Here is a 24,451-nt window from a genome sequence, read left to right on the forward strand (position 1 = left end):
CCAGTACCTCCGAAGTACAGAGGCAAGTTTGTAAACAAGCGAGCAGATGGTTGGCAGCGAGCGTTCGGCTTCATTATCTCGTAAAATTTCCTCAGCTGTTGCCCTGCTCCCTTCTTGGAGCCACATCAGAAGTTGTAAAGAGGCAGCTATGCAAACCCGGCTTTTATTGCCTCACCACGGCAGAACAATACCTGGCTGGAAAAGGGATTTCAGCTGTCCTGCTCCCCATCCCCCCTCCCAGAGTGACAACTGGACTCAACGGCAGCACTGCAGAAATTTGCGAGGCAACGTATGAATAAGCTGAAACCGTGCAGAAATTTCACGTTTGAAAATCCCAGCAACTCAAATGCTGGGGTCGTCTTTTGACTTCAGCCGAATCGAACGCATTGGCAAGGCTGTTGGTCCGACCCCCCGAGTGCCCAGAGCCAAAACATCAGTGGCAGTGGGGGCAGGCGCTGGACCATCATGCTGTGCTAGATAAAGGTCAGGTCATACACAAGAGGCATCATGGGGGAGTCGTGGCCTGCCAGTGACACATTAATGAGAGCGGTATGGGTTGGGAGGGCGTGCAGGTGCCCAGCTGGAATGACAGGCCATGCTTGGAAATACACACCCCGCAATGTTTGTTACTTTACAAAAAGCAGAGAGAAAGACCCGAATGGAACAGAGCTACTCCAGCAGCTCAAACACATGGCTTTTTGTATTATTCCTCACTACAGCTGCAACCTTTAAAGGGGTGATAAATGACCCAATGAGTAAAATAAAGTTTAAGTCGGGCGCAGCCCTTTGCGCAGGCTGCGTGTTATTACAAGCACAGCTTGCAGGTGGTAACACTTTAACGTGAGGCCCGTCGGCGCCGCGTGCGGCAAAACCAATGCGTCACTTGGATATAGCGCTTCCGAAGTGCAGCAGATTTACACACTCCCCCAGCGGTCTGAAAAGCTGCCAAGGCAGCGGCGAGGCATTATCCCCGCCGACTCTCTCCCACCTTGCAGAGCTGCGGAGCGCAGCGTGGGCCCACAGTCCTGCGTTAAACGGGTCTAAGAGCGTCTGGGGGGTAGCGGAAGAAACTTACTTGTTGCAGTGGTGCTTCAGGTGCTTTTTGTAGCTGTCCTCTTGGAGCAGGGTGTCAGGGTTGCAATTGGCCAGCCAGTCTGCTTGCCTTGTGTAGGGCTGCGCTGCCTGGCTCTTCACCTTCTTGCCCTTCCGGCCCCGGGGCACTGGAGCAGACAGCCCTGTGGGGGTTGCAGGGTGGGGTTATACTGGAGCTCAGAGGAAATCCACATCATCCTTTTGGGCTGGCTACCTGGCATGCACCCCACAGAGAGGCTGAGCAAGGATGAGTTCGCCAGCAAAGGCAACCCACCAACATGGCTTCCGCCTGACCACACGGATCTGCACGGGTTCATCCCGGCATCTGCCTCGCACTTGGTAATTACCTCTGGCAAAACGCAACATCTGTACAACATGCTGTATTAATCCATGATTATTCAGCTTGATAAATGAGATCTGCCATTACGGCAAGCTGCTACTAAGGTATTGATTTTTCTTTTTCCCCCCTCCTTCAGGCCTTGTGTTTCACCCTTGCTGTTATAGAAGCACCACGCGTGCTGTCACGCTACTTTTGTCTCTGCGGCTCACTCTACATTAGGATGTTAAAATGGCATAAAGAGCAGCACACAAACTGTCACTGAAGCAATTCTGTCAGTTTCACTTCTGAATACGGGAAACACTAAGTACTGATCGAGAGAATTAATAAATACCTGACTTCGAAGCTGAAGGCCTGCAGAGATTACAGACCACAGATGCTGGAGGCAACGGGGAGAACTCAATTTCCCCTAAACATGATCGTATAACAGAGTCATCTCAAATTAGGTCACGGCCCTGTGATGTCATTCCTGAGCTCCAGCCAAGCGCCTGTAGACAGTTGGTGTCTATGGGGGCAGCTAGGGAGAATGGGGAGGGGTGTGGGTGGGAGCACAGCCCTACCGGAATGGTTGAGAAGGGCACGGGTCTGCCCGTCCTCCGTGGGTGTAATCAGGTCCCAGATGAAGCTCTTGATGTTCTCATCGCCCCTGTAGTGGTGGAGGCAGTAGACCAGCAGCGCCCTGCAGATGGTCTCCACGTCCTGCTCCCTGAGGGGACGCTTGAAGCGTCCATGGGACAGGATGTCTCCCCAGCGGCCCCAGCTACATCAAGAGAGTGGACGAAGGAGTCAAAATTCTGTTTTTGGAATGAAAACCTGAGGGCTCTCCCCAAACACTCCCGTGCTTTGCCAGACACGGGGTCCATACGTGTAAAAGGAAAGAATAACCTTCAGAAAGATTCAAAGATGTGAACACAGTTTGTGGTTTTTAAGAAGTGAAAACTATTTAGGGAATATAAAATTAAATGAAATGGAACTCTTGACTGGTGTTAAGACGCGACTGGGATGCAGGTTTTGAGACTTGATTGATGTAATTGGTTGTGTTGCCCCGGGAAAGAGACTCGAGTCTAAAAGACGGACTAGATGTGGTGCAACCAGTCAGGCATGACGAGTCGATGGCATAATTAACCGTTTGTGTCAGGAGAGTCTTGCTGGAGGGACAAACCCGCTGCCTGCGTGCAGATTGTGCAGTGTTGTGCCGTGTTTCAACGTTTTTGGATGAGAGAACCACTCAACACATATGCAGAAGTTGCCTGCAGAACTGAAACGGGAGGCAAAAAGGCAATATCCTACACATGGGTAACAAGGCTTCCTGTCAAGGTTCCCCTCGGTTATACTCTGGCTGACTTCCTCAATTCCGCCACAGGCCAACGAGTTTCCTCCCTGCCACCCTCGCCTGTGCCGTCCCACCAGCAACCCCCACTCACCCATAGACCAGCAGGTTCTTCTCCACTCGGAAGCACTCGCTGCGTGGGTAGCCCTGAGACTTGTCCAGTGGCCGGCGTGGCTTCGGCACAGGTCTGTCGTCTGAGTCACTCTCCAGCTCAGAGAACTCCATCATTTCATCCTCCTTCACCGAGCTGTAGTGACGGGTCTGCTTTCGGACCCGTGGCGTGTCAATTACCAGGTTGTTCTGGACACAAAAACACAGAAGGTAGAATTTGAAAACCAAGACCAAGTGAGCAGGTGCTAAAATAATTCTCTTACATGTCTAACATTTATTCATTTCCACTTGTCAGTGAGATGTCATTTCTGCATATTGCCCATTTCTCTGATCTGTGGAGAATCAACTTGCAGCTTGGGAAGAAAATTTTGGCTCTGAACCACATGCCTCTAAGCACATTTAAAACAGGACACACTTCAAGGTAGCTAAACTTTATTCTAATACTCTGTGGACAACTTAGTGCACAGGGCAGGTCAGAGGAAAATGCAGGATGTGTAACAAGCTATTTTTCACATCTTAATTGAGGCAATACTTCTGTTCCCTAAAAATATGATACTAATATTCATATAGCCAAAAAAGCCCATTAATGAGGGGGACGTTTGTACGATTCATTACAAAGGGAACCCTAAAGCTCATATTAAACAATATGGCACAAACCCCATTCCAGAAAATAGGTTCCATGCACTGTTAGCTTGAGGAAATACCTACATTAATTATGTACACACTGAAAATTTATGAGAACGATACCATTCGGTGTAATGTAACTACCTGGGGCTTGATTTTCCCATTTCAGGATTATGTATTGCAAGTCAAAGCCATGTAAATCCGGGACCCGTCCGCATCAAATGTCAAGGAGATAATGTATGAGGCCGGCACAACCGTAATTATGACAAATTCACAGCCTTAAATCCAGGCCCCACCATTAGAGAGCAAGCGCAACTCCCCAGAGATCTCTCAACGCTGTTGCCGGCCCCTGCAGCAAGGGATCCTCACCCTTCCATGGATTACGTCCATATCGAGTTCTGCTTTCTTCGCCCACTTCTGCCAGAAATCAGGGTCCTCCAGTGAAATGTCCGTCCTGTTGCCGGAGGACACAAAGCTCGCCTTTGGAGGGAGGGTGGGAAGCCAGTTACATTAACAGCTGACTGTAAAAACTCCCCTTTACAAGGTTGTCGCACAACAACAATAAAAACATCAATCTTAGAGCCCTACTAATTGGGACATTTATAAAGCTGGGTTTTACACCTTTTGCAATGAAGTCAGCAGTCAAATGCAATGAGTTCGATACCACGATGTCCAAATTACGCACAGCTGGTTTAATAATGGATTTCACTGCGTATAAGCAGTCGCCTGCTTGTATTGAGGGTTACCTTGGCAAAAGTGGACCCTTTCCCTTCAGACTCAATTGTAATGGTTTGCGTTCGTCTCTGCAGGATCTGGTCGATGTCTTCCTCACAGAATTTGGAGCCCTCGTCTTCCTCGTCCATCAGTGCCCCATAGGCTCCCTTGCGAAGGAGGTCCTCAATCTCCTTCTTGGACAGCTGTTGGACCTGATGCGAGAGGCCCCTCGGTTAATGGCTGCTTTTACACTGCTGATAAAAGTCCATCTGTATTCCCAGGAAAACCTGCCGGCCACACATCAGCACACTCCAAATCCCCCCTGCAGCCAAAGTAGTGAACCAAATTTCCATTTAGGGCAGCCTTAAGATAAGGCTCTCAGATTTGGGGTGGAAAGAAAGATTAATGATCACTGAACAAGTAGTGTCCACTGTCAAATTTTACTTAAACTCTGTTACCCAAGAAATGCACAAAGAGGTAAGGCTACAAAAAAAAGCCATCCCCACACACGGCAAAATCACATCCATTTATAGTTGGCATAGCTTTTCACAAAGTGGGCACTGACCCCATTTGAAGCATTTTCTCTGCCACTCATGGACTGCAGCACAGCCTTGTCCAGACCCAGCTTCAGGCTGGCCTTGTCGAACATCTCCCTCTCGTACGAGTTCCTGGTGATCAGGCGGTAGATCTTTACAGCCTTGCTCTGCCCAATCCGGTGGCACCTGGCCTGAGCCTGCAGAAGAGGACCACATAGCAGGTTTAACACATATTCTTGCAGTTCTTACTACTTCACATGTGTATCATTGCAGAGAGTTTAACTACTGCTATGCAAGTCTGTGTCACACATTACAAATTAGAACCAGCAACCTTCCAGTCAGACACTTTAGTACTCTGCTCACACCTGCAGCGTGAGAAACCAAATCTTTCTCTCCGTTACCCTCACCTGCAGGTCATTCTGAGGGTTCCAGTCCGAGTCAAAGATGATGCAAGTGTCAGCTGCTGTCAAGTTGATGCCCAGGCCACCGGCTCTGGTACACAGCAGGAAGACAAAGCGGTCCGAATCAGGCCGGGAAAACCGGTCTATAGCTGCCTGTCGGAGATTGCCCCTCACTCTGCCGTCAATGCGCTCATACGGGTACCTGCAAAAAAACGAAACAAATGACAAATTTGTTTCACAGGCTCTAAAAGCAAAAAAGAAACAGCGAGCATTTGTATTCTATTAGATGTGCTGAATTTAGCAGCACCATGTTGTCACCCTGCCACATTCCTCTACGGTTGTTCAAACAAATACATTCTGGGTATCAATTAGATAAAGCAACAAATCGCCACGACAGAGAGGGCAGAAGTGCACAACGTCCATCTGTGCGTACAAAAATTAAATATTCTAAATAGATGTACTCGGTGGCAGTGCTACAAACCCAGCTGAAAGCTGCTGGCATTTATTCATTCTTTCCAGCTCCCAGCAGTTATTGTGGTCTTGAGTCAGTCATTTTGGGCAGGAGGGTATGAAGCAGGTGTTTTGTACTGAGACTCCATCATACCTCCTCTGGATGAGGTAGTCCTCCAAAATGTCCAGGCAGCGCACCATTTGGGAGAAGATGAGAACTCTGTGGCCGCCGGCCTTCAGTTTCGGCAGCAGCTTGTCAATCAGTACAAGCTTTCCAGCAGCCTGGATCATCGCCTGGAGGTGAAAATCTGGAAACTCTGAATGATGAGTCTCCCTGAATTCATCCAGGATTTTCTCTTCTGCACCTGCATCAGAACAAAAACATGAAAACAGATGAAAATTTATTAAAATTCACACTGACCGCTTTCTTTGATGTGACAGTGACCATGCAAATTTCAGGGCCACTGGATAGTTTCAAAACAGCCAGTGACCATGAACAAATCAACATCAGCAATCAATATCAGTTAGCTAAGCAGACCCATAGTTTTTTCTTTTTTTTTTTTTAACTATACCAAAAAAAAAGAAAAAAGGGATTGAACTCAAGCATCAGGTTGATCAAAGGCTCTATATAGAGCAGGGCCTCTGTTTCAACCATTTTTAGAAAACAGTGGGATCATGGGTTAAAAAACCACAAGCATTTAACATAAAAATTAAGGCAACCAGGATACACACTGTTAATGCTCTGGGGAAATCAGGCATAAGCATCCTGAGAGATTAAAAACAGCTTTTTGTCTAGTTCTTTTTGTGCAGCTTTTGCTCTGGGTCATAACACTCCTTACCATTAATAAGATAAGGATGGTTGCAGCACTTTCTCAGCTCCATCATAGTGTTCAGCAAGTTCGGCACGTTGGCGTTTCCCCCACCACCGCCTTTGGACAGGAAAGCAAAGTTCTTCTCTAGGATGGCCCGGTAGTACTTCTTCTGGATGTTGGTGAGCTCCACCTCGATGATGGTCTCTTCTTTGGGGGCTAAGTTCTTCTCCACATCTTCCTTCAGTCTGCGCAGCATCATAGGCTTCAGGATGCCCTGAAGTTTTTGCACCTGCAAGAGCAACGGGCCTTATTAACAGCCAATATTCAGAGGCTCATTATTCACTCAATATTTAACAGCTCATTACTCTAAACATCCACTGAGACCATTTCTTCATTTCATAACTTGTAATTTTGCATTTCATCCAGATACACAAGATATTCAAATGGTTGCACATCCATTAAAGTTATTTCTCTCTGAACTACTACACTCTTGCTTCCCTGTTAATTTATTCATTGGAGGTCAAAAGCACATGAAAAAGTGTCCCTAAATCGCTGTTGGAGGACAGCTCTCTCTAATCTCTAAGCAGATGAGGCTACAATCCTGTCACCTGCATAACTTCTTCCTTAACCTGGCTACCTCTCTTCCCAGTCCTTCTGCATGGCACCTTCAAGACTGCCTAAAGCTACTGCAGAAAATGAAACAGCTTGTTCCATATCTTCCAAACCACTCAAAAAAAAAAAAAATTGAAATAAAAACTTTAAAAAGCAATCCTTCTGAGGAATTAAAAGTATTTTAATCATGAAACTGCTGCAAGTGAGTCTCCGGGTACCTGTTCTTCAGTTTTCAGATCTCCAAATTCTTGCATGAAAGTAGATTCCGAAGGGAACCTCTCAGGCTCCAGGAAGTTGAGCAGGCTGAAGAGCTCTTCCACAGTGTTCTGCAGAGGCGTCCCAGTGAGAAGAACCTTGTGTTCCTGCATTTAAAACGGAAGGGGGAGGGATGTTAAACAACTCAGCACTTGCCAACAATAATTTCAAATTTTCTATGACAGAGTGGTGATGTCACTAACCATGTCCATCATTTTGAGCCCCTCCAGCAGCTTGCAGTTCCTGTTCTTAAGACGGTGGGCCTCATCTATGACCACACAGCGCCACTGGATATTCCGCAGCTCCGGGCAGTCCGTCAGGATCATCTCAAATGTGGTGATGACAGCATGGAATTTGTAGGCTCCCTTTATCACGCGACCCTGAACAGAATGGTATTTTTCATGGAGAAAAAGACAGGTGCCTTGAAAAGAAAGATAAGGTCTATCCCTTACAAGTACAGCATCAGACTAAGAAAGGCACAAATATTTACATGAAGTTATATGTTTGGAGTGCAAATCTTAAGTGCTCTTTTGCAGCAAGTAAGGGACAGAAAGCATACTTCGGACATCGGAACAGCAGACGTTCAATAAACTTGCTAACATCAGTTTGGATCACAAGTTAAACCACAGGTTGTAAGCCAACCACCTGGAAAAGGTGAGAACTGCTAAAGCACAGCTCCGTTTTATCAAAAGCATCCAATAAAAGCTGTCCTGACACCTCATTCCTCATCAGATGCCCTAACAGACAACCGTACCTGAGAGTCCCTGAAATTCATCTCGTAGGCTTGAATGGTCCTCCGACTGGCCTGGCTACCATGGTACACCACCACGTTGAGCTCTGTCCAGGTACGGAACTCCCTTTCCCAATTAGGGATGGTGGACAGGGGAGCAATGACCAGGAAAGGGCCACAAATCCCCTTCAAGTATATCTCGTAAAGGAATGTTATGGACTGGATAGTTTTTCCTAGTCCCATTTCATCTGCCAGTATACAGTTGCGTCTAAAAATTACATTGAAAAAGGGATGGGGGAAAGAGTAGGAAATCATTTAAAGAAAATGGAAAAATTCAATCACAATACCAGCTATAAAATCTGTTAAGAGGCAGCAATTAATTTGCCAGGAACCAATGGAATCATTTTGAATGCAGACCATGAACTGATGTTATTCAAGAAAAGGGGGCGCAGCACGGAGCCTGATGAAGTGCACCCCTCTAATTGTATACATACGTGTTGTACCAGTTGAAGAGCAGCCAATTGACTCCCTCCAGCTGGTATTCCCTGAGTGCGTTGCCATTTTTGTATTCCCTGGAACTCTCGGATTTCTGCCAGTCGCTGGCGGGAGGTCGCTCCTGTTTCAAATAAAAAAAATTCCCATTAGTGGTTTCCCGGTGACCGCAAAAACACGGCCTCTCTTCTCCCCCCCCACCCTCCAACCTCATTCCTATTAAAGCAGAAACGGAGAGGCCCGACAGCACTCACCACCCGCGTCAGCTTGGGCTCTCTGGCCATGAGTCTCTCAAACTCCTCGATCTTGGCCTGATCAATGTCGGCCTTCAGCTCCCAGGTGCTGTCTTCGTAGGGGAGGGAGCACCACTTCACCAGGTAGTGAGTGACAGACTATGCAAAAACAACTGAAGTCTTAAAACATACAGAAACACTTGGGTGCTGCCTTAGTGTACAATGAGTTTTAGTAGGTAGCAGAAATACTTTTGATATAGCTTGCTTCATTCTTGTTAAAACCCTGAGTTTGTCTTTGGAAATGGAGTTACCTCTCCATTGTCTGTGATTTTGGACACGTCAAGGATCCGATCCACTTCCACGTAATCTGGGTTGAATGGTTCGTCATCCATCTGAATGGGGGAAGCATTGATCAAATCCTTCCTTCTCGCCAACTTTTTGCACTAGCATGAGTGTAAAACCCAAGTTACATTAATTAAAGTGCTACAATTCAGCAGGGTTACTCCCCATGAGGGCAGAAGACTCCTCAGGCTCCACCAACCGAGCCTCTTAATTATTGCATAAAACCCCATTTGCTGTGAGAGAATGTTTAAGAATAATTTAAATGAAGTGTGAAATTACAAGCCACTAATGAGCAATCAAAAGAGGCTTTCGAACTGCAACACGTTTCACCCGCTCACTATTCCTCAACATGAAGCAGGCGATGAGAAAATTAGCAAGGATTCCCTCCCATTTAAGGCAATATAATCTAATGGAATGTTAATCTGATGAAGCTCTAGGTCCACATTTTAATTCCATTCAACAATTAAAGTGGTGTTCCCATGCCTTCGCAGACTGACAGTCGTGTGCACTTTGCTGTTCAACACTTTCTGCCTTTACCGTTATAAACAAAGCACTCAAAAAAGCTAGTAGTGCCAATTACTTTGCGGTTAAGGAATTACAATTGTAACAGACTTAAAAACTCAGCTCTCAGTTGCTGTTGCAACCTTATACTGTAACTGATCTCCATTCACCATTAAAAACCTCTTGGATAATACAGGAACTGGTGGTCAGAAGCTTACCCTGGAAGTATTGGATGATAGGCAGGATACACTCGAAACTGCTCTGTGATGGGCTGGTGTCCAATCATACACTTATTCACTCACAGATGCACACACTAAAGGCGATTTAGTCTCCCAATTCACCGAAACATGTCTTTGTGGGATGGGAGCAGACAACATGCAAACTGCACCAAGAGAGCCTATCTGAAATCACTTCCAAATCCACAGCCCAGGGGTGTAATGGGGTGTAATGCATCATTTCAGAGATAGCTGTCCTGTAGGTGAGAATTTGGCTAATAACGGGTCAGCGCAAGAACCCTGTGAGGTGCAGGCATCACGCAGATGCTTACCTCTGTGAGGAAAGAATTGAGCGACTGCTTGGCCTTGAACCGCTTCACTTTCTGGTGAATCCTCTTGTCCTTCTCCAGCTCCTCTATGTCTGCCCAGCGGCAGTGCAGGTACGAGCTATGGAGGGTACAGGGCTTTAGTGTACTTTCTACCACACCTTATATACTGGAGAGTGACGGGCAGACAAGGGGACTGAACTAAGATCAGTGTGGGTCAAATGTGCAAACCACATGATCTCTAGACACTCCAAACATGGACCAAAAGTGAAGGCAAGCCTAAGAACCTGCACCAAGTCCACTAACAACTGTATAGCTGTTGGGCAATTAGAGCGAAACATGGATATGTTTGAAACAGCAAAGGCCCAGTGGACAGTAGACCCCTCGAATTTCAGCCCGTGTTGTCATGATCAAAGCCACAAAGTCAACTGTGAAAAGTGATCACAAATTGCAAATTTAAATCAATGTCTATAAAGGGAGGTTAGCTGACTGTTAACGTTTGAAGACTGATGGGACATCTTACTCGGTCAGCTGAAGTTCCCACTACAATACACTGCCTTCCTTTTAAGAACAAACATAAGAGCTCCTTTCAGAGCCAAAGTGAGTAACATTTAATCAGTCTTGCTTATTCAGAACAGAAGCCACTCCCATGCAGAAAAGTGACATTTTGTTTAGTTCTTCATAATTCCTCAGTAACATTTACCGTTTAATAATGGCATTAAACCTGAGAACTACACTCACAAGTTCTTGAATTTGACGTAGAATTCTTCGACTTCCACTTCTCCAGACTCCATCTGTTCAAGGGTGGGACACACACACACACACACACACACACACACACACACAAAAAAAAAGGAGAGAGCCATCTGTCATTGCTGTTCAGACCCAGAGCTACTTCACTCTGGGCGATGTCATCTAGCAGACCCTCGACATTCTTGACACGCTCGTCGGGGAAGGCGCGCGCGAGAATGCTGCCTTTTGGCAGGGAAATTTTCACTTTCTTGACTGTAATGCCTCATTGGCGGAAAAAAAAGAAAAACCATCAATCCCGGCCACTCAGCTCTGCGCGCTGACTGAGTCATGAATCATTTTAACTCCTCCTCAACCACACGCAGCTCCATTCACAATAACCTGACCCAGAGTTTGGCATCTTGCCAAAACCACAGTGTTAAGCAGACGCCAAACGTACCATTTCCTCAGGCAGCAGCCAATTTGCAGCTGCGCTGCTCAAAGCCACAAGTATTATTTTTGGCTGACTTGTTCTGGACTTTTTGGAAGACTTTTCAAAGGAGTGGGAGCACGTAAGCCAGCACCCTGTGTGTCTACCAGGGTGGAAAAGAAAGAAGCCCGGCAGCACGCAAGGTTGTGTGTTCCAGAGGCATCTTTCATTCAGATGTGCAGACTGGTCCTGACACTAAGTGTTGCCAGTCACAGAATTAGCACTTTGCTTTTCTTAAACTCTTTACTGGGGGCAATATTATAGGTCCAATTACCTACTTAAGTCCTGAGCAGGATTACAGGAATTCTAACCCAAGGCACTGGCTGGGAAATTAAACCTTTCAGCCTCTACACACACAGCTCATTCCTCACCTTCTTCTTGCTCATCCGAATGCCCATGATTTTTTCCACAACAGGGCCTTCCGCATCAGGTGCCTCCTATGCAAAAAAAAAAAACACACACACACACACACACACAGACTGAGACTGTGCCTTGTCATCCCCAGATCCAGGTCCTTGCTTGGGTGTAATGGGAGAAGGCCTGACCTGCTGCTCTGACTGGGATGCATTTGATGGGGACTTCTGCACACTGCCATCATCCTCCTCGGCCTCCTCGTCAGAGATCCTGAACTCCAGGTCCTCTGTGTAGCGTTTCCTCTTCACCTGACGGCTTGAGCGTCGCTTCTGCGGATCACAAAACCATTAGGTCCGTCAGCATGTAGCCACCCGTGCGGGAGGAAATGAGGGCAACCTCACTTCCTGTGATGGCATGCCAAGTAGTACTCCAGAGAAATGAGGTTAATTTAAAAATTGTTCAGGTTAAAACTACATACGACTTCAGTAGACTGCTTTTAATGTGGGGGGGGCGCGCAATTACTGTACATCAAATGCCTAGGTCATGGATCCTTTCTTGATTATACTGTAAATGTTACCATATGTGTGACCATACTGACTCTGCTGTGATCCCAGATAACAAAACAAGCAGAAGTCACCAAGTTCAGTCTGGCTGCAATTACAATCTTGCAAGTGTGTCATCTGCACAAGAGTTTTTTTTTTTTTCTTAAGATGGGCATTACATAAACACAGAAAGAAGGAAGGAAGTACATCCTCTGAGCATAAAGACATGCTTCACCTCAGTTAAAAATAAGCTTTTATTTAGACTTCATGTTATATTAACTACTTTCACTTTCCTTCTTTTAAAGTCGTGTCCTTTTAGAAGCATCTTGCACCAAGTGTTCAGTAAAACAAAATCTGTCAAGGAAATTTATGTATGTTATTCCTTCGAACGTTACAAGCTTCATGCAACTATGGAAATAGTTACATTGATCTTTGAACCCAAACTAAAGCATGCCTTTCAGCTAGCATGGTTATCTTCATATGTCAACTGGTATCGGTCTCAAAATAAACCTAATTTCCTCACACACTAAACTGCCTGCAGTGAAGATTCATATTTGTTGCGTCTTGGCTGTGGTGGTGTCCCTACTATACGTGCAGCATGTTCTAGGTTACAAAAGCACTGTGGTGACCACGGAAGTACCACCAGCTTTACCTGAACACCCAGATCGCCATCCTCCTCCGGCGAAGCAGGTGGGGTTCTCTCTGTGTCCGAGTTGTCTGAAGACTCCCGCTTGCGTTTAGTTTCCTTCTTCCCAGAGCTCACATCAGTGTCAGATGTCTTCTTACCACTGTGGGGGGGAAAAACGGAAGTGGAAGAGTTTGGACTGATGACTGGTGGATTTAAAAAACAAATCCCGACACACCGCATGACAATTAAAACATAGCTTTTACAATAGAAAGCTAAAGGTAACGGGGGGGAATTTACTTCCCTGTATCTTAGGTTAAAGTGAAAAACAACAAAAACAGTTTGCTCAACTGCAACATCACAGCAAGGGCCATTGCACGTTTAGTTTTGACGAAGTGTAAACTAAAATACGCACAGTAAAATTATAGCATCTTGGACTTAAACCCTCACATTAAGGCATCTCAGCAAACCAGAAGAAACTGAATTAGCTTTTTTCCCCCCAATTTTTTGCTCAGTTTAACTCAGTCTTGTACTTCTTTACCGATATTGATATTCCTTGTTAACAAAACTGAGGGAGGGGTGAGGAAAGTGGGTGGAGAAACAGGGCAGCACTATACACCCCCACCCCCCCCACCCAAGTTTACACCACACATGGCTGAGAGCCACCCCTACCATGAGACTCCACTTCCAGCATTTATTTCCGCTCTTACTGCCACAAATTATACAATGCCGGAGCCGAGCACTGGGCCCCTTTCCTTTCATCTGCACGCCAAGAGCAATCAGATTACCCTGGTAACCAGCGGTCACATGACCAGCACCTGCTCTTTTGGCTGGATGCCACTGACTGAAGCCATCTGCTTCCCTCAATCATCTTTCAAACACTCAACACCTGCACTACAATGTTCTGTGGGTTTCTTTTTTATCCAATCACTGCCGAACAGAGTTAGCCCTCCCCTCCAGACCACAATCAGACACACAGACCAACCTCCCTTGCAGAATGAGACGAAAATCTAAGCTGGGGGGGCGAGGGGGGTAGAGGTTTGGCGAGTATGGCCAAGTTTAGCGAAGCAACGAAGGCCTGCTTCAGACAGATGACATGACTTCCTTTGAATTGTGACCTCTTAAATTCAAAGACTGCGGTGGGCCATTTCATTTCGGAGACTCGGGGTGCACGCGGGGGAGGGCTCCCCACCTCTACGCTGCGGCTGACACCGTTGACGGCAGGTGGAAGACTTCGCTCACGCTGCCCGACAATTATGGAAGCGTCGGGCTCGGAAATGTTGGCTCTCTAGCACCTCACACACAACTGAGCTTCACTGTTACTCATAGCCCCTGACAAAGGGAAATGGGAGTACCAGCTTTTTGCTTCTTCCTTATCAATAGAGGGAGCTGAAATTATTTCAATCTGACAGCATCTTAAGCAAAACCTGTCAGTTGCTATCAATAACTGCTTATCTTAAGGCATATCTAGAGGCATAGGGCATCAAGCTAGGAAGTGTACACCCTGGATTGCACAGTCTAGGGTAAGACAGCCACATGCACTCACAAACTACACAGAGTCACAATTCACCTGAAACATGTCTCTGAAGCATGGGAGGAAACCCACACAAAACGCAGGAGGACCATGCAAATTACACATGGCCTGCGCTGGTTTCAAATCCACATCCCAGCCCACTTTCCAGGAGCTGTAGTGGCCCAGTGCTACTCGCTGCATCGCTGTGCCGCCCTTACACAAAATGTTATAAGAAACGGGAAGCCTGAAGATGCTTGTGGATTTTGTCCAAAAGTTCTTCCCTTTTTTTCAATGCCCAAGAACAGCCCATCCACTTATATTGTGAACGCATCTACACAAAGGATCCTCCGTGATGCAATCAGGAATAAGGTAATACTTCAAAACGCTCTTTTTTTTTTTTTTTTTTTTTTAAACGCGAGACACCAGTCTGAAAATAAGAAGCCAGAGACAAACACCAATGCCCGTTTCAACAAGGTGCTGCATTTGACTTTTCAGAAAGCTGTGGCCTGCCCATGGCCCAGACAAATCCCGTGGTGGCGGCGTGCAATACAGACACACACTGGCAGCAATGTGGTGAGAAGGCGTGTTGACTGCTGCACAGGGTGCAGGCAGCTCGGGGCTCCGGCAGACAACGTACGGCTGCCTCCTTGGCCTGGAGGCCGAGGTGGCGCTGACAGGTGGGGTGGGCTTACGAGGGGGGGTGCCCAGGGTTAATGGGACACCTGCCGTTGCTGACAGGAGGAGTCACCTTCAGCTCAGGCTTCCCGAACACAGCAAAACTGCTGCTCACATCCTGTGCATGCACATCCCCACAGTTCCTTGGTTCGCCAACACAAAACACGGTGTGGCAATATCACCACCACAGAAAAGCACGCAAAAACCTATTGGAAGATAATAGTTCTGGCAGGGGATGGAGGCACATGCAGGGACACATGCACGCGCACACGCACGCGCACACGCATGCACGCACAGGTGTTACTCATTCCCCCACTGACACAAGAAGTTCTTTAGCTAAATATAAGGCAGGAGGTCAAGGCAGCCTGATTCACAACACCCCACACCCAGCACACACACACACTAGTCATTCTCGCCAGGGAAATAAACACCCAGATCTCACCTAAAAATCCAGCGGACATGGCCAAAGCCAAGGGCCTGTAACAGCTCTTTCAAATCCCAAAAAAGGAAGTTGGGGGGAGGGGGGGACAATTTACTTTCCTGTCTCAATACCCAAGATGCAATACTGTGGGTGCTGGAGATGTCACTTTCCCCTGACAACTTTACGCTTAAAAGGAATCAATTTCAAAGCAGTCAGAGTAAAAATGTTTGCTATACAGCAATTTGTGTCCTCTAAACCGAGTCCTTGTAGGATTCAGGCCACAGGTCTGACAAGCTAACAAGTTTGAAAATAAATTTGTTGTGCCTTTGAGCCCCTTTGAGGCAGTGACTCTGCTTCATGAGGCCTTGGCTCTTTTCAGCGTCGAGGTGGAATGCGTCAAACAAGGATGGGGGAAGGGGGATCCTTAACCTCCCAAGATCTCGCAAGGTCTGCCATCTGCCAGTTCTGAGGCTCAATGTCACGGGAAACTGGTTCCCATAGCTGATAAGAGTGGCTCACCGTTAGCAACCATCAGTTAAAAATGAACCTTAAAAACCATGCTTGAGGAAAGGAAACGGATTATGCAATGACAGTGGCACTCAAACGGACAGAAGTAGCGACATCTTGTTCTGCAAGGCAGTACCATCCTATCATTTCCCGGTCGACTGGGCCTACTTATCCTCCCTCCGAAGTACCGCAAAGCACACTCGTATTTTATATTCCTCTTAAGTGAGGAAAATAACTGTGTGGTATAGCACAACAGAAACCAGTTCTGCCGCCGAGGAAAAAAAAAATAAAAAAAAAGTGGTGGGGTTTTTCTTTATTTAAATTATTTCTGAATAGGGTGGAAAGTTCTTCAGTTTCACATTAGCCTACATGCGTTTACGGCAGCTGACGTGTGAACCATCACCCACTCCACCGCTGGGGGACCGTTTTTTCAAGAGGTGGGGTTTAAGGGGAAGCCCCTGGTTTGCACCGGATCTGAATTTTATACCTTTGTCACTGATTTCTTTAACGTATGACATAGGTGGTACAGTGAGGGAACTGGAATGCGCCAAATTAATACCAGCCATGCTGGTAGGTCTCACGTGCCCCAATGCCAGGCAGCCGTACCACAATGGCATTAGAATATCAGAACACTCATGTCCCTCCACACCCGCACCTGGAATAGTTAACATATTCATCCCAAGCTAGGATAACAGATGGACCCAGCGAGGACGGCGTGCAGTGGAGCTCCTTCCGTTTTATTGGGAGGGCACCGTGCTACACGCCGTGCATGTGATGAAACAACAGAGTGGCAGTTCAAAGTACCCCAAATGTCTGGCTGCTGTGTGTACTGCCAACAATTGGGAAAACACACACACAAATTTGTAGGTGTGACCAGCAGAGGGGCACAGCAATGAACAGCGCTCTCCCAACGGAAGGAGCCGCAGCACAAACACTGGAACGTCTGCACTCCAACATGAATGACATCCCATTTTCGGCAAACAATGGCACAAGACAAGCAGCAAGCAACCCTGCGCCCAACTTCACGCTTCTCACCTGCAAATGGCGTGAGAGAAAGGGGAAACACCCGCTTTAGAAACAAGCCCATTTGCTAGTATAAAGAAGTCATGCTGTGTGTATTATGTTAGCAGGAAACCCTGTTTAGTCATATCGCTCCCTTTCCGGTGCTTAAGAGAAGCTGGAGAAAGGTCAGCTGGGTTGACATACAAATTCGACGGCAAGATTCACCTGTCTGGGATCCACTCACGATACAGCATGCTGCTGAACGAGTTGTGTTGGACCAGACAAAGCATTCCCATGTACTTCCCCTGCTCACCTCTTCACTGGCCGCATGTAGCGGCCCATACGTTTAAAACCCTGGTACCTTCTAAAAGGCCATCAATGGATCTGCTTGCCAATACCAACGGGACCCACTTACTCATTACGCTCGAACCAGTCTGCTACATTCCTCCACCTCTGGCTGTCTGAGGCTCCCACACACAAGTCCAAATCACAAAGCCCAAAGGTTCTCAGTTCTCACTCCAGTGTGGTAAAATGATCTCCTTGTCTCACTCAACTGCTGAATCCCTCTTAACTCTAAAGAATGAAAGATGTTTTAGACCAGACTCACTGCTCTCTGGATTTCATACCTACTCCAAAAATTGGCAATAAGTTATCCATCTCAGTTACCTTTGTATTTCCTATTTCTAATTCCATATGCTGCTAGTCATGTTGTCAGTGTTACCCTTTGAAAACCTGCTGTACTCCATTTCTACAAGCTGCAACCTGTGTTATATACGCTGGTATAAAACGATACCATCAAACAAATGGACTACTTTGAAAATTATGGGCCTGCATCTACAGCTCTCTTGTTGGTAAAATGTCGCTGTGGGAAAAAAAGTAACTTCAAAATTAAATGTGGCGCAGCAGGTTTGGCCGGATCCTGCTTTCTGGTGGGTCTGGGGTTTGAGCCCTGCTTGGGATGCCTTGTGACGGACTGGCGTCCCGTCCTGGGTGTATCCCCTCCAGCCTTGCACCCTGTGTTGCTGAATTGGGCTCCAACTCGCCACGACCCCACTCGGGACAAACGTTTCAGAAAGTGTGTGTGTGTGTGTGTGTGTGTGTGTGTGTGTTAGTATTACTGCTTCAGGTTCTCTTTCTCCCTCCCATGTGCCAATAGTAGCACTGTAACCTCACAGTGCATTTCACTGGGTCAGCTTTCTGTTTGGAAAAGTGCAGCAAAACATTAAAATTGAAGTCAGATGTTTAGGAGAGTTTTTTTCCTTTTTTAAAAGGTCTCTTGGAAAAACGTGCTCCAACTCTGCAATTGCGAACATCTGTCCGTGGTTCACATAATTTGAGAACAATGTACGAGGTATCCACCGACTACTGCTTTTCATGTTTGGCCCGCTATACGGAGAAGAGCCTGGACAGCCCTACACGTGGGGTTTGCCCAGACAGAAGCATCTCTGACTAGCGATCACAGTATCGCATCCCATCTGAGCTGAAGCAGTAGCCCAAATGAACAAGAGACGTTCCCTGATCTGGAGATAAAACATCAAAATTCAACAGAGCTACGAAGCTCATCATTCCCTCTCGACCCCAGTGACCCACTGCAAAAGTGCACAGCAGACTGATGGATGCTCGGTCAAACCCTGTGGTCTACCACAAAGGAAGCCCATCAGCGGACTGATGAGGGGTTTGGCAAATCAAGGAGCTTGCTTTTGGCCCACTAACGCCACCTTTGCGTAAAGTGGATGTGGTTACAGATCACGTCGCATAATCGCGGTTTATGGAGGCTTAAAGAAATCAAGGGCAATCTGCATTAACAGAAATTTCTTCCTGACATTGGCTAAGCTATGATGTGTCAACAGGGAGAAATGTGGCGAAATGACCACCAACCATCATTATGGATAATATCCTATTAATGATCACCCCAATCATTTTCCCCAGAGGAAAGCGCCATGTTTATAAATTCCATCTTCATAGAGGTACTAAAGGGCGCTCTACACAAAAGCACACAAACACTTTTGACTACATGAAGCCAACTGAATGACAGTTAATGTACACAGATTTTTGCAGAAACTCAGATACAGTTCTACATACCTGGGCTTCTTGGCACTCTTGGTCTTCGGCATCGTTGTCTTCACCTTCTTCTCCTTGGGCTCTTTAGGTGTTTTCGGTATCTTGGGCTCCTTAGGGGTCTTGGGCTCCTTTTTCTCTTTGGGGTTGTTCTTCTTCTTCTTACCTTCCTCCGCTGACTGCTTGCCAGCAGGGCTACCCACAAGACCCAGGCTGTCCACCGGGAGCTCCCCCGCACCCTGGACCCCTTCTTCCTCCTCGGAGCTCCCCTTAGCTTTCTTTTTCTTCTTCTTTTTTGGCTTCTGCTCACCCTCGGCTGGCTGCCCGCTGCTACTTGGGGTCTGGGGGTTGGGGCCCATGGCAGCCATCTTGTCAGAGGCCAATGTCTCAACTGATGGATCTGATGGCGAAGGCTGCAGGGGAAGAGTTAGAACAATTCAACTGAGCCATTTATCAAGCATTAATCCCATTCTCAATGCTCTGGGCACCAGTTATACAATCAATCACTAGCTTGCCTTAGGATACATCCAATTTTTTCTCAGATTATGTCAGGGAGGTTAAAGTGGGCTTGAATTTTTGAAGCGCAAATTTTGGACTCACTTTTAAGCCTTTCCCCCTCAAAACGCACATTACCAAAGCCTTCTGCACGCGGACATGTAGCGATGCAGCAAAAGGCAAAGCGGAGGCGGTGGCAGCTTGTGGCACTGCTAAGCAGAACAGCAGGCAAAGCAGCGGGGGTCCGGGTGCGAATGCTGACAGTGTTTCAATACGATGACATCATTACTCTACCCAACCAATCAGACAAAATTACGAGGTGACTTGTTAAACCAGGATGGCCAGCAATTTGCAGATTTCAAAAGCCCTAAAAATCTGTCCTTAGAAAACCTGCACAAATTAGCATTAACTGTTGGTCATTTTAGATCTCTTCCTTGCATTGGTTGCCAGTCATCCAAAAAAAAAAAAAAAAAAGCTATTGACATGAACATCTAGAATAAGATCTCATACATGCATAAGTCCTTTCATCAATGTTTGCAAGTTCAGTATGAAGTCGACAATACCGTTACATGTTAACGGGAAACATTTTGCTGAGAATTGTGTCTGTATGCTGAAAAGTTACAGTAAAACTAGCTTTCAACCAATTGCCGCTGTTCCGAGGAAGATTTTACCAAAACAAATCTTCCCCAAACACACAAACTGAGATGGAAGAAATGCTAATATTTAGGTGAAGTTTCATGTGTACAAAGGCCCCCATCCAACCATTAAAACATCTGGTACAAAGGATAGAGGCACTGAGAAGGACCTCTCCTGGTTCATGATCGAACCCTTCCGATCACGTTCAAAGAGCACTCATGCGCCAGAGTGAGTGCTCAGCCAGCGTAAAACCTACCATAGACCTGCAGAGCTTTTGACGGCAAATTCTGCAGCCGGAGAGATGGAGGGATGTAGGCATGGGGGAGGGCGGGGCTGCATCAAGCAGCAGAAGGGCATCAGAAATGTCTGGGTTTCATTAGGAGTGTCAATGTAAGTTTTGGGTGAAGGACACCACAGAGATGCACTGACAAGGTCTGAATTTTATTTTATTTTTTTTATTTTAAATTCACACTTCTATGCAAGAAAACTGGATAAAACTATTTGAAGCAACACATGCCCAGGAAACCATACATTTACACACACACACACACACACACACACACACACACACACACACACACACACACACACACACACACACTATATATATATATTATATAGTCTTCTGTTTTCCAGTTGCTCCTTTGTTTGTGTATGCATTCATTGTCATCCATGTGTTAGCTGCCTGCCAATGCCCTGCCCACCTTCTTGGAGGCAGCAAAAGGTGGTAAGCCTACCTGATGAAACCTGACAAACGTGAGAGCACTCTGGCGAGGGGAGCTGGTGTTCCGTGGACATAACTCATTAGGTCCTTGACATTTTCAACAGATACCGTCTATCTGACAGAAGTTAGCCTCAACATCACACCTCTCCTATCAGAATATTTATTTTAAAAGAGAACTAAGTAAATAAAATAAACTCCAAGACACCTGAAAAAGACAGACTAGTCCAGGAAGTACAACTCCAGGGTTTATTATGAAACAAAACAGTCATACAGGCAACAAACTACTCCACCTCGCATGACTAGTATCTGTTGCGAAATCAGTCGGAAGAAAAACCACACAGCTTTCACTACAGGCAAACTCAAAACTTTCTTGTAAGACAACAGGACTCCTTGTACTCATAAGCCATCTGCTTGAACTGAGGCACAAACATGGGCCATCATGCAGTACCCTGTACAAACAGACCGTCGTCCAGCATTTCCTTAATCATAGCAGCTGCTCGGTGAGTGAATTTCAGCTGAAATGTTGGCGCCCGTTTGCCGAAGGGAGCAAAAGTGTGAAGTATGGGCAAAGGGATCTAGGACTACAGAAACTGGGGTAAAATGTCAAGGAAATTAGACAGGGAAGCCTCACTTTGTTCAGCTGTGAGAAACATCGCTGTCCTAAAACACCTCATTCTTATTGGGGAATAGCAGTATACTGGGGCAGCTGGTAATACAGTGGCTAAAGCTGCTGCCTTTGGACCCAAAGGTTGCAGTTCAAATCTCACTAAACTGCTGTAGTACCCTTGAGCAAAGTACTTACCCTAAATTAGTCCAGAAAGGGGGTGAAAAAAGATACGCGGCTGTATAAATGGGTAAACACAGCATCATACACAAGGTACACGAGGAAATGAATTCCTCAAAGTTAAGGCACAATCTGGTCACTTTGAGAGATGACAACAATTAACATAGTGCTCCTGTTTCGTTCTGTAACTGTGGAAGGTCAATTTGGGGCCCGTGTAGTGAGCAGGATGGAGCGGTTCCTTGCACTCATGGGTGCTGAAAAGCAGTGCATTAATCTCGTTGGCAACGGTCACATTATGTCTCCCCATGCTGCTGCAGAGAGACAACGCTGACAAAATGCCAGGAGCCGTGTTGGCAGATGTGCAGCGTGTCCAGCTGCCCCCAATCCCAGCAGCAGATGGGGACAGGGCATTATGACACTAATAAATTATATCTATACAGGAAAGGGAAAAAAAACAATGCATTTATGCACGCAGTAAATTCTGGTCTAAGGGTTCAGTTTCATGACAGATTTGTATAAAAAAAAACTCCATTCTATCATTGAAGTCTACAGGTTGCATGGACTGAAAAACAAAGGGAAGGAAGCAGATTCTGAAAAATAAAGTCACAAATAAGATGTGATCTGCACTTTGTAAAACACTTTCCTCTCATTGGCTGGTGTTAACTTTAAACATAACCTTTTGAAAACCACATCACTGTGGTACATAATGCATATTTCCTGTAAACAGCTATTTAGACAATTGTGTGTCCTTTGAAGCAAAAGACAATGACAAGCTCTTGGAAAGTGAAACCACGCATTAAAATGGAAGTGCTCTGCATTTATGAGCACCGCTGTGCCTGACTCGTGCACTTGTCGGAATCGAACCCAAGTGTGGCATCAATGCCCATGTACCAATGAGCACTTCCTCAGAAACCAAACACAGTGCGTTCATTCAATCCGATTGAGTCTGAGGAAGCACACGTGCCTACATATTGCTGCGGTGCCCTTAAAATTATTAATTTTTTTTTTTTAAAAAAAAAAAGGCAACTGGGACCCAATCCCTCATGCAAATTGCTCAACACAGAATTGTCTTGTTTCCATCCTACCGTCTGTGTAATCAATGACATCAATGGCAGCAGGCTCACTGCCAGACACCTACCGCATCTCTAATTTGACAGCACCCTTAAAGCATTTGAGGAGCTAGTTAAGGCTTTGCCTCTCTTGGGGATTTCTTGGGAGAGGGGGGTTTGACGTGCTACTTAAGAGGCAAAATATTCATCCTGTAATCTCCTAAATATTCCAATTAGTGAGGCGCCACTCTCCTTAGGAGTCCCCAGGAAGCGGGAACACTCCACGCGGGCGGCAGATGGGGAGGCTGCCCGTGCAGGGCTAGGCGCCGTTACCTTGGTGTTTCCCTTGTGGACCCATTCCTTACATACATAGACTTGCACGATGCATCAAAGTGGAATGCATACAAGACAAGAATTTACCTTTGTGAAGAGAAAATGTTGTCTTTGTACAAAGAAATTAGAACAATGTGTGGCTATTGCACAAGCAGACCTACACCCAACCATAGCCATCATCAAGCCATACTTTGCATAACCTTCTTACTTGCAGTTGGGCCACCAATTCATTCCTTCATCTGGGCAACTTTTCTAAAATGGGGGGGGGGAAATTTGGTGTGGCCTGTGTCTTATGCACCTACTTGAACGATGAACCTCGGTGCAACAACTGGTAGGGAACAAACTAGGTTTGCTTGAGACTTTGTCTGCAGCTATGTCTCCTCTCAATGTAATGCATAAATTGTACTTTTGCTGAGATGTACATCGCTTTGGACAAAAGTGTCTGCTAAATGAATAAATGTAATGCAACATATTCTGTTAGGTTTCTACAAATAAGCTGGCTGCAATAATTTATCCATTCATACTGTTGGGAAACTTTTTTTTAAAATCGACACAATTCATGGTCAAAGCATGGTGAGCAATGGTGGTTCCCCTCTTGCATTGATGAAAACAAAAGCAGGGCAGAACAGGACTGATATGGGAAAATTCAGCTGTACCAGGATCTGGGGACTAGATGGGGGTAGGATGGTGGGGCTGGGGGTAGAATTGCAGCTATTCAATCCCAGCCCAGCCTCCCAGCAGACAGAGTGCGGTTTTGGATGACATAATGGTGCGCCCATTTCTTAAAACACACTTCAGACTGCGCTTCACACCTGTGCTCCTCTACCGCACCCGAAGCATGATGCATCGATACGAAGCTGAACAATGACATCTTCGTTCTGATGACAGGCGGGAAGCGATATGCTCGTGAAGCCCCGCGCCATCAGGTGAACGGGGCTAGAGGCGTCCCGCAATTCCCCCTGCTTTCTCTAAACAGCAGCTGGGGCCACTGCAAAGTATGTATGTCTGCCACCAGATACATTAGTTTTTTTTTTTGGTAAACACTTGATGCAGCAGAGCGCTCTCTCTAACACACACACACACACACACACACACACTGCTGGCTACAAAGCCATTGCATCCCCACGGCGATAACATTCATAGAATGCGGATGACCTCGCTCTGAGCATCATGCAAATGACAGCTGCACATGAAAATGTCATCGCCGGCTCAGGCACCAATGAGGCGGCCCGCACCAGACGCCAACAAGTTGATGGAACGGGGGGGGGGATAAACGGTCGCAGTCGGGCAGTGGAGGGCAGCGGTTGCCTACCCAGCGACTGGACGTGTCAAGCACATGCAAAAACGTATTTAATGTATTCATACTCATGATTTCAAACCACACACCCCTGCCCCATGACG

At 46.4% G+C, this 24,451-nt stretch overlaps 1 protein-coding gene across 6 annotated transcripts in view; it reads right to left on the reverse strand.

The window, feature by feature from the left end:
- The window catches only part of chd7 (chromodomain helicase DNA binding protein 7), a 59,329-nt gene that overhangs the window by 10,183 nt on the left and 24,695 nt on the right, over positions 1-24,451 (reverse strand). For 5 of the 6 annotated variants that reach the window (XM_029255133.1, XM_029255130.1, XM_018744272.2 and 2 more), the window contains exons 3-23: positions 19,054-19,442; positions 12,881-13,016; positions 11,878-12,015; positions 11,704-11,769; positions 10,855-10,907; positions 10,120-10,234; positions 9,041-9,121; positions 8,751-8,888; positions 8,499-8,620; positions 8,029-8,272; positions 7,478-7,654; positions 7,238-7,381; positions 6,435-6,696; positions 5,750-5,960; positions 5,152-5,347; positions 4,774-4,941; positions 4,241-4,420; positions 3,864-3,974; positions 2,854-3,059; positions 1,990-2,189; positions 1,076-1,235 (exon numbers count right to left, since the gene is read on the reverse strand). In XM_029255133.1, coding sequence (XP_029110966.1) covers positions 1,076-1,235; positions 1,990-2,189; positions 2,854-3,059; positions 3,864-3,974; positions 4,241-4,420; positions 4,774-4,941; positions 5,152-5,347; positions 5,750-5,960; positions 6,435-6,696; positions 7,238-7,381; positions 7,478-7,654; positions 8,029-8,272; positions 8,499-8,620; positions 8,751-8,888; positions 9,041-9,121; positions 10,120-10,234; positions 10,855-10,907; positions 11,704-11,769; positions 11,878-12,015; positions 12,881-13,016; positions 19,054-19,442 — 3,497 coding nt within the window. Of the gene's footprint in view, positions 1-1,075; positions 1,236-1,989; positions 2,190-2,853; positions 3,060-3,863; positions 3,975-4,240; positions 4,421-4,773; positions 4,942-5,151; positions 5,348-5,749; positions 5,961-6,434; positions 6,697-7,237; positions 7,382-7,477; positions 7,655-8,028; positions 8,273-8,498; positions 8,621-8,750; positions 8,889-9,040; positions 9,122-10,119; positions 10,235-10,854; positions 10,908-11,703; positions 11,770-11,877; positions 12,016-12,880; positions 13,017-19,053; positions 19,443-19,629; positions 19,811-24,451 lie in introns of those variants that run through there. The other variant, XM_029255134.1, reaches the window with a different exon arrangement.

This window comes from Scleropages formosus, chromosome 9 (assembly GCF_900964775.1).
Source record: "Scleropages formosus chromosome 9, fSclFor1.1, whole genome shotgun sequence".
Lineage (NCBI taxonomy): Eukaryota > Metazoa > Chordata > Actinopteri > Osteoglossiformes > Osteoglossidae > Scleropages > Scleropages formosus.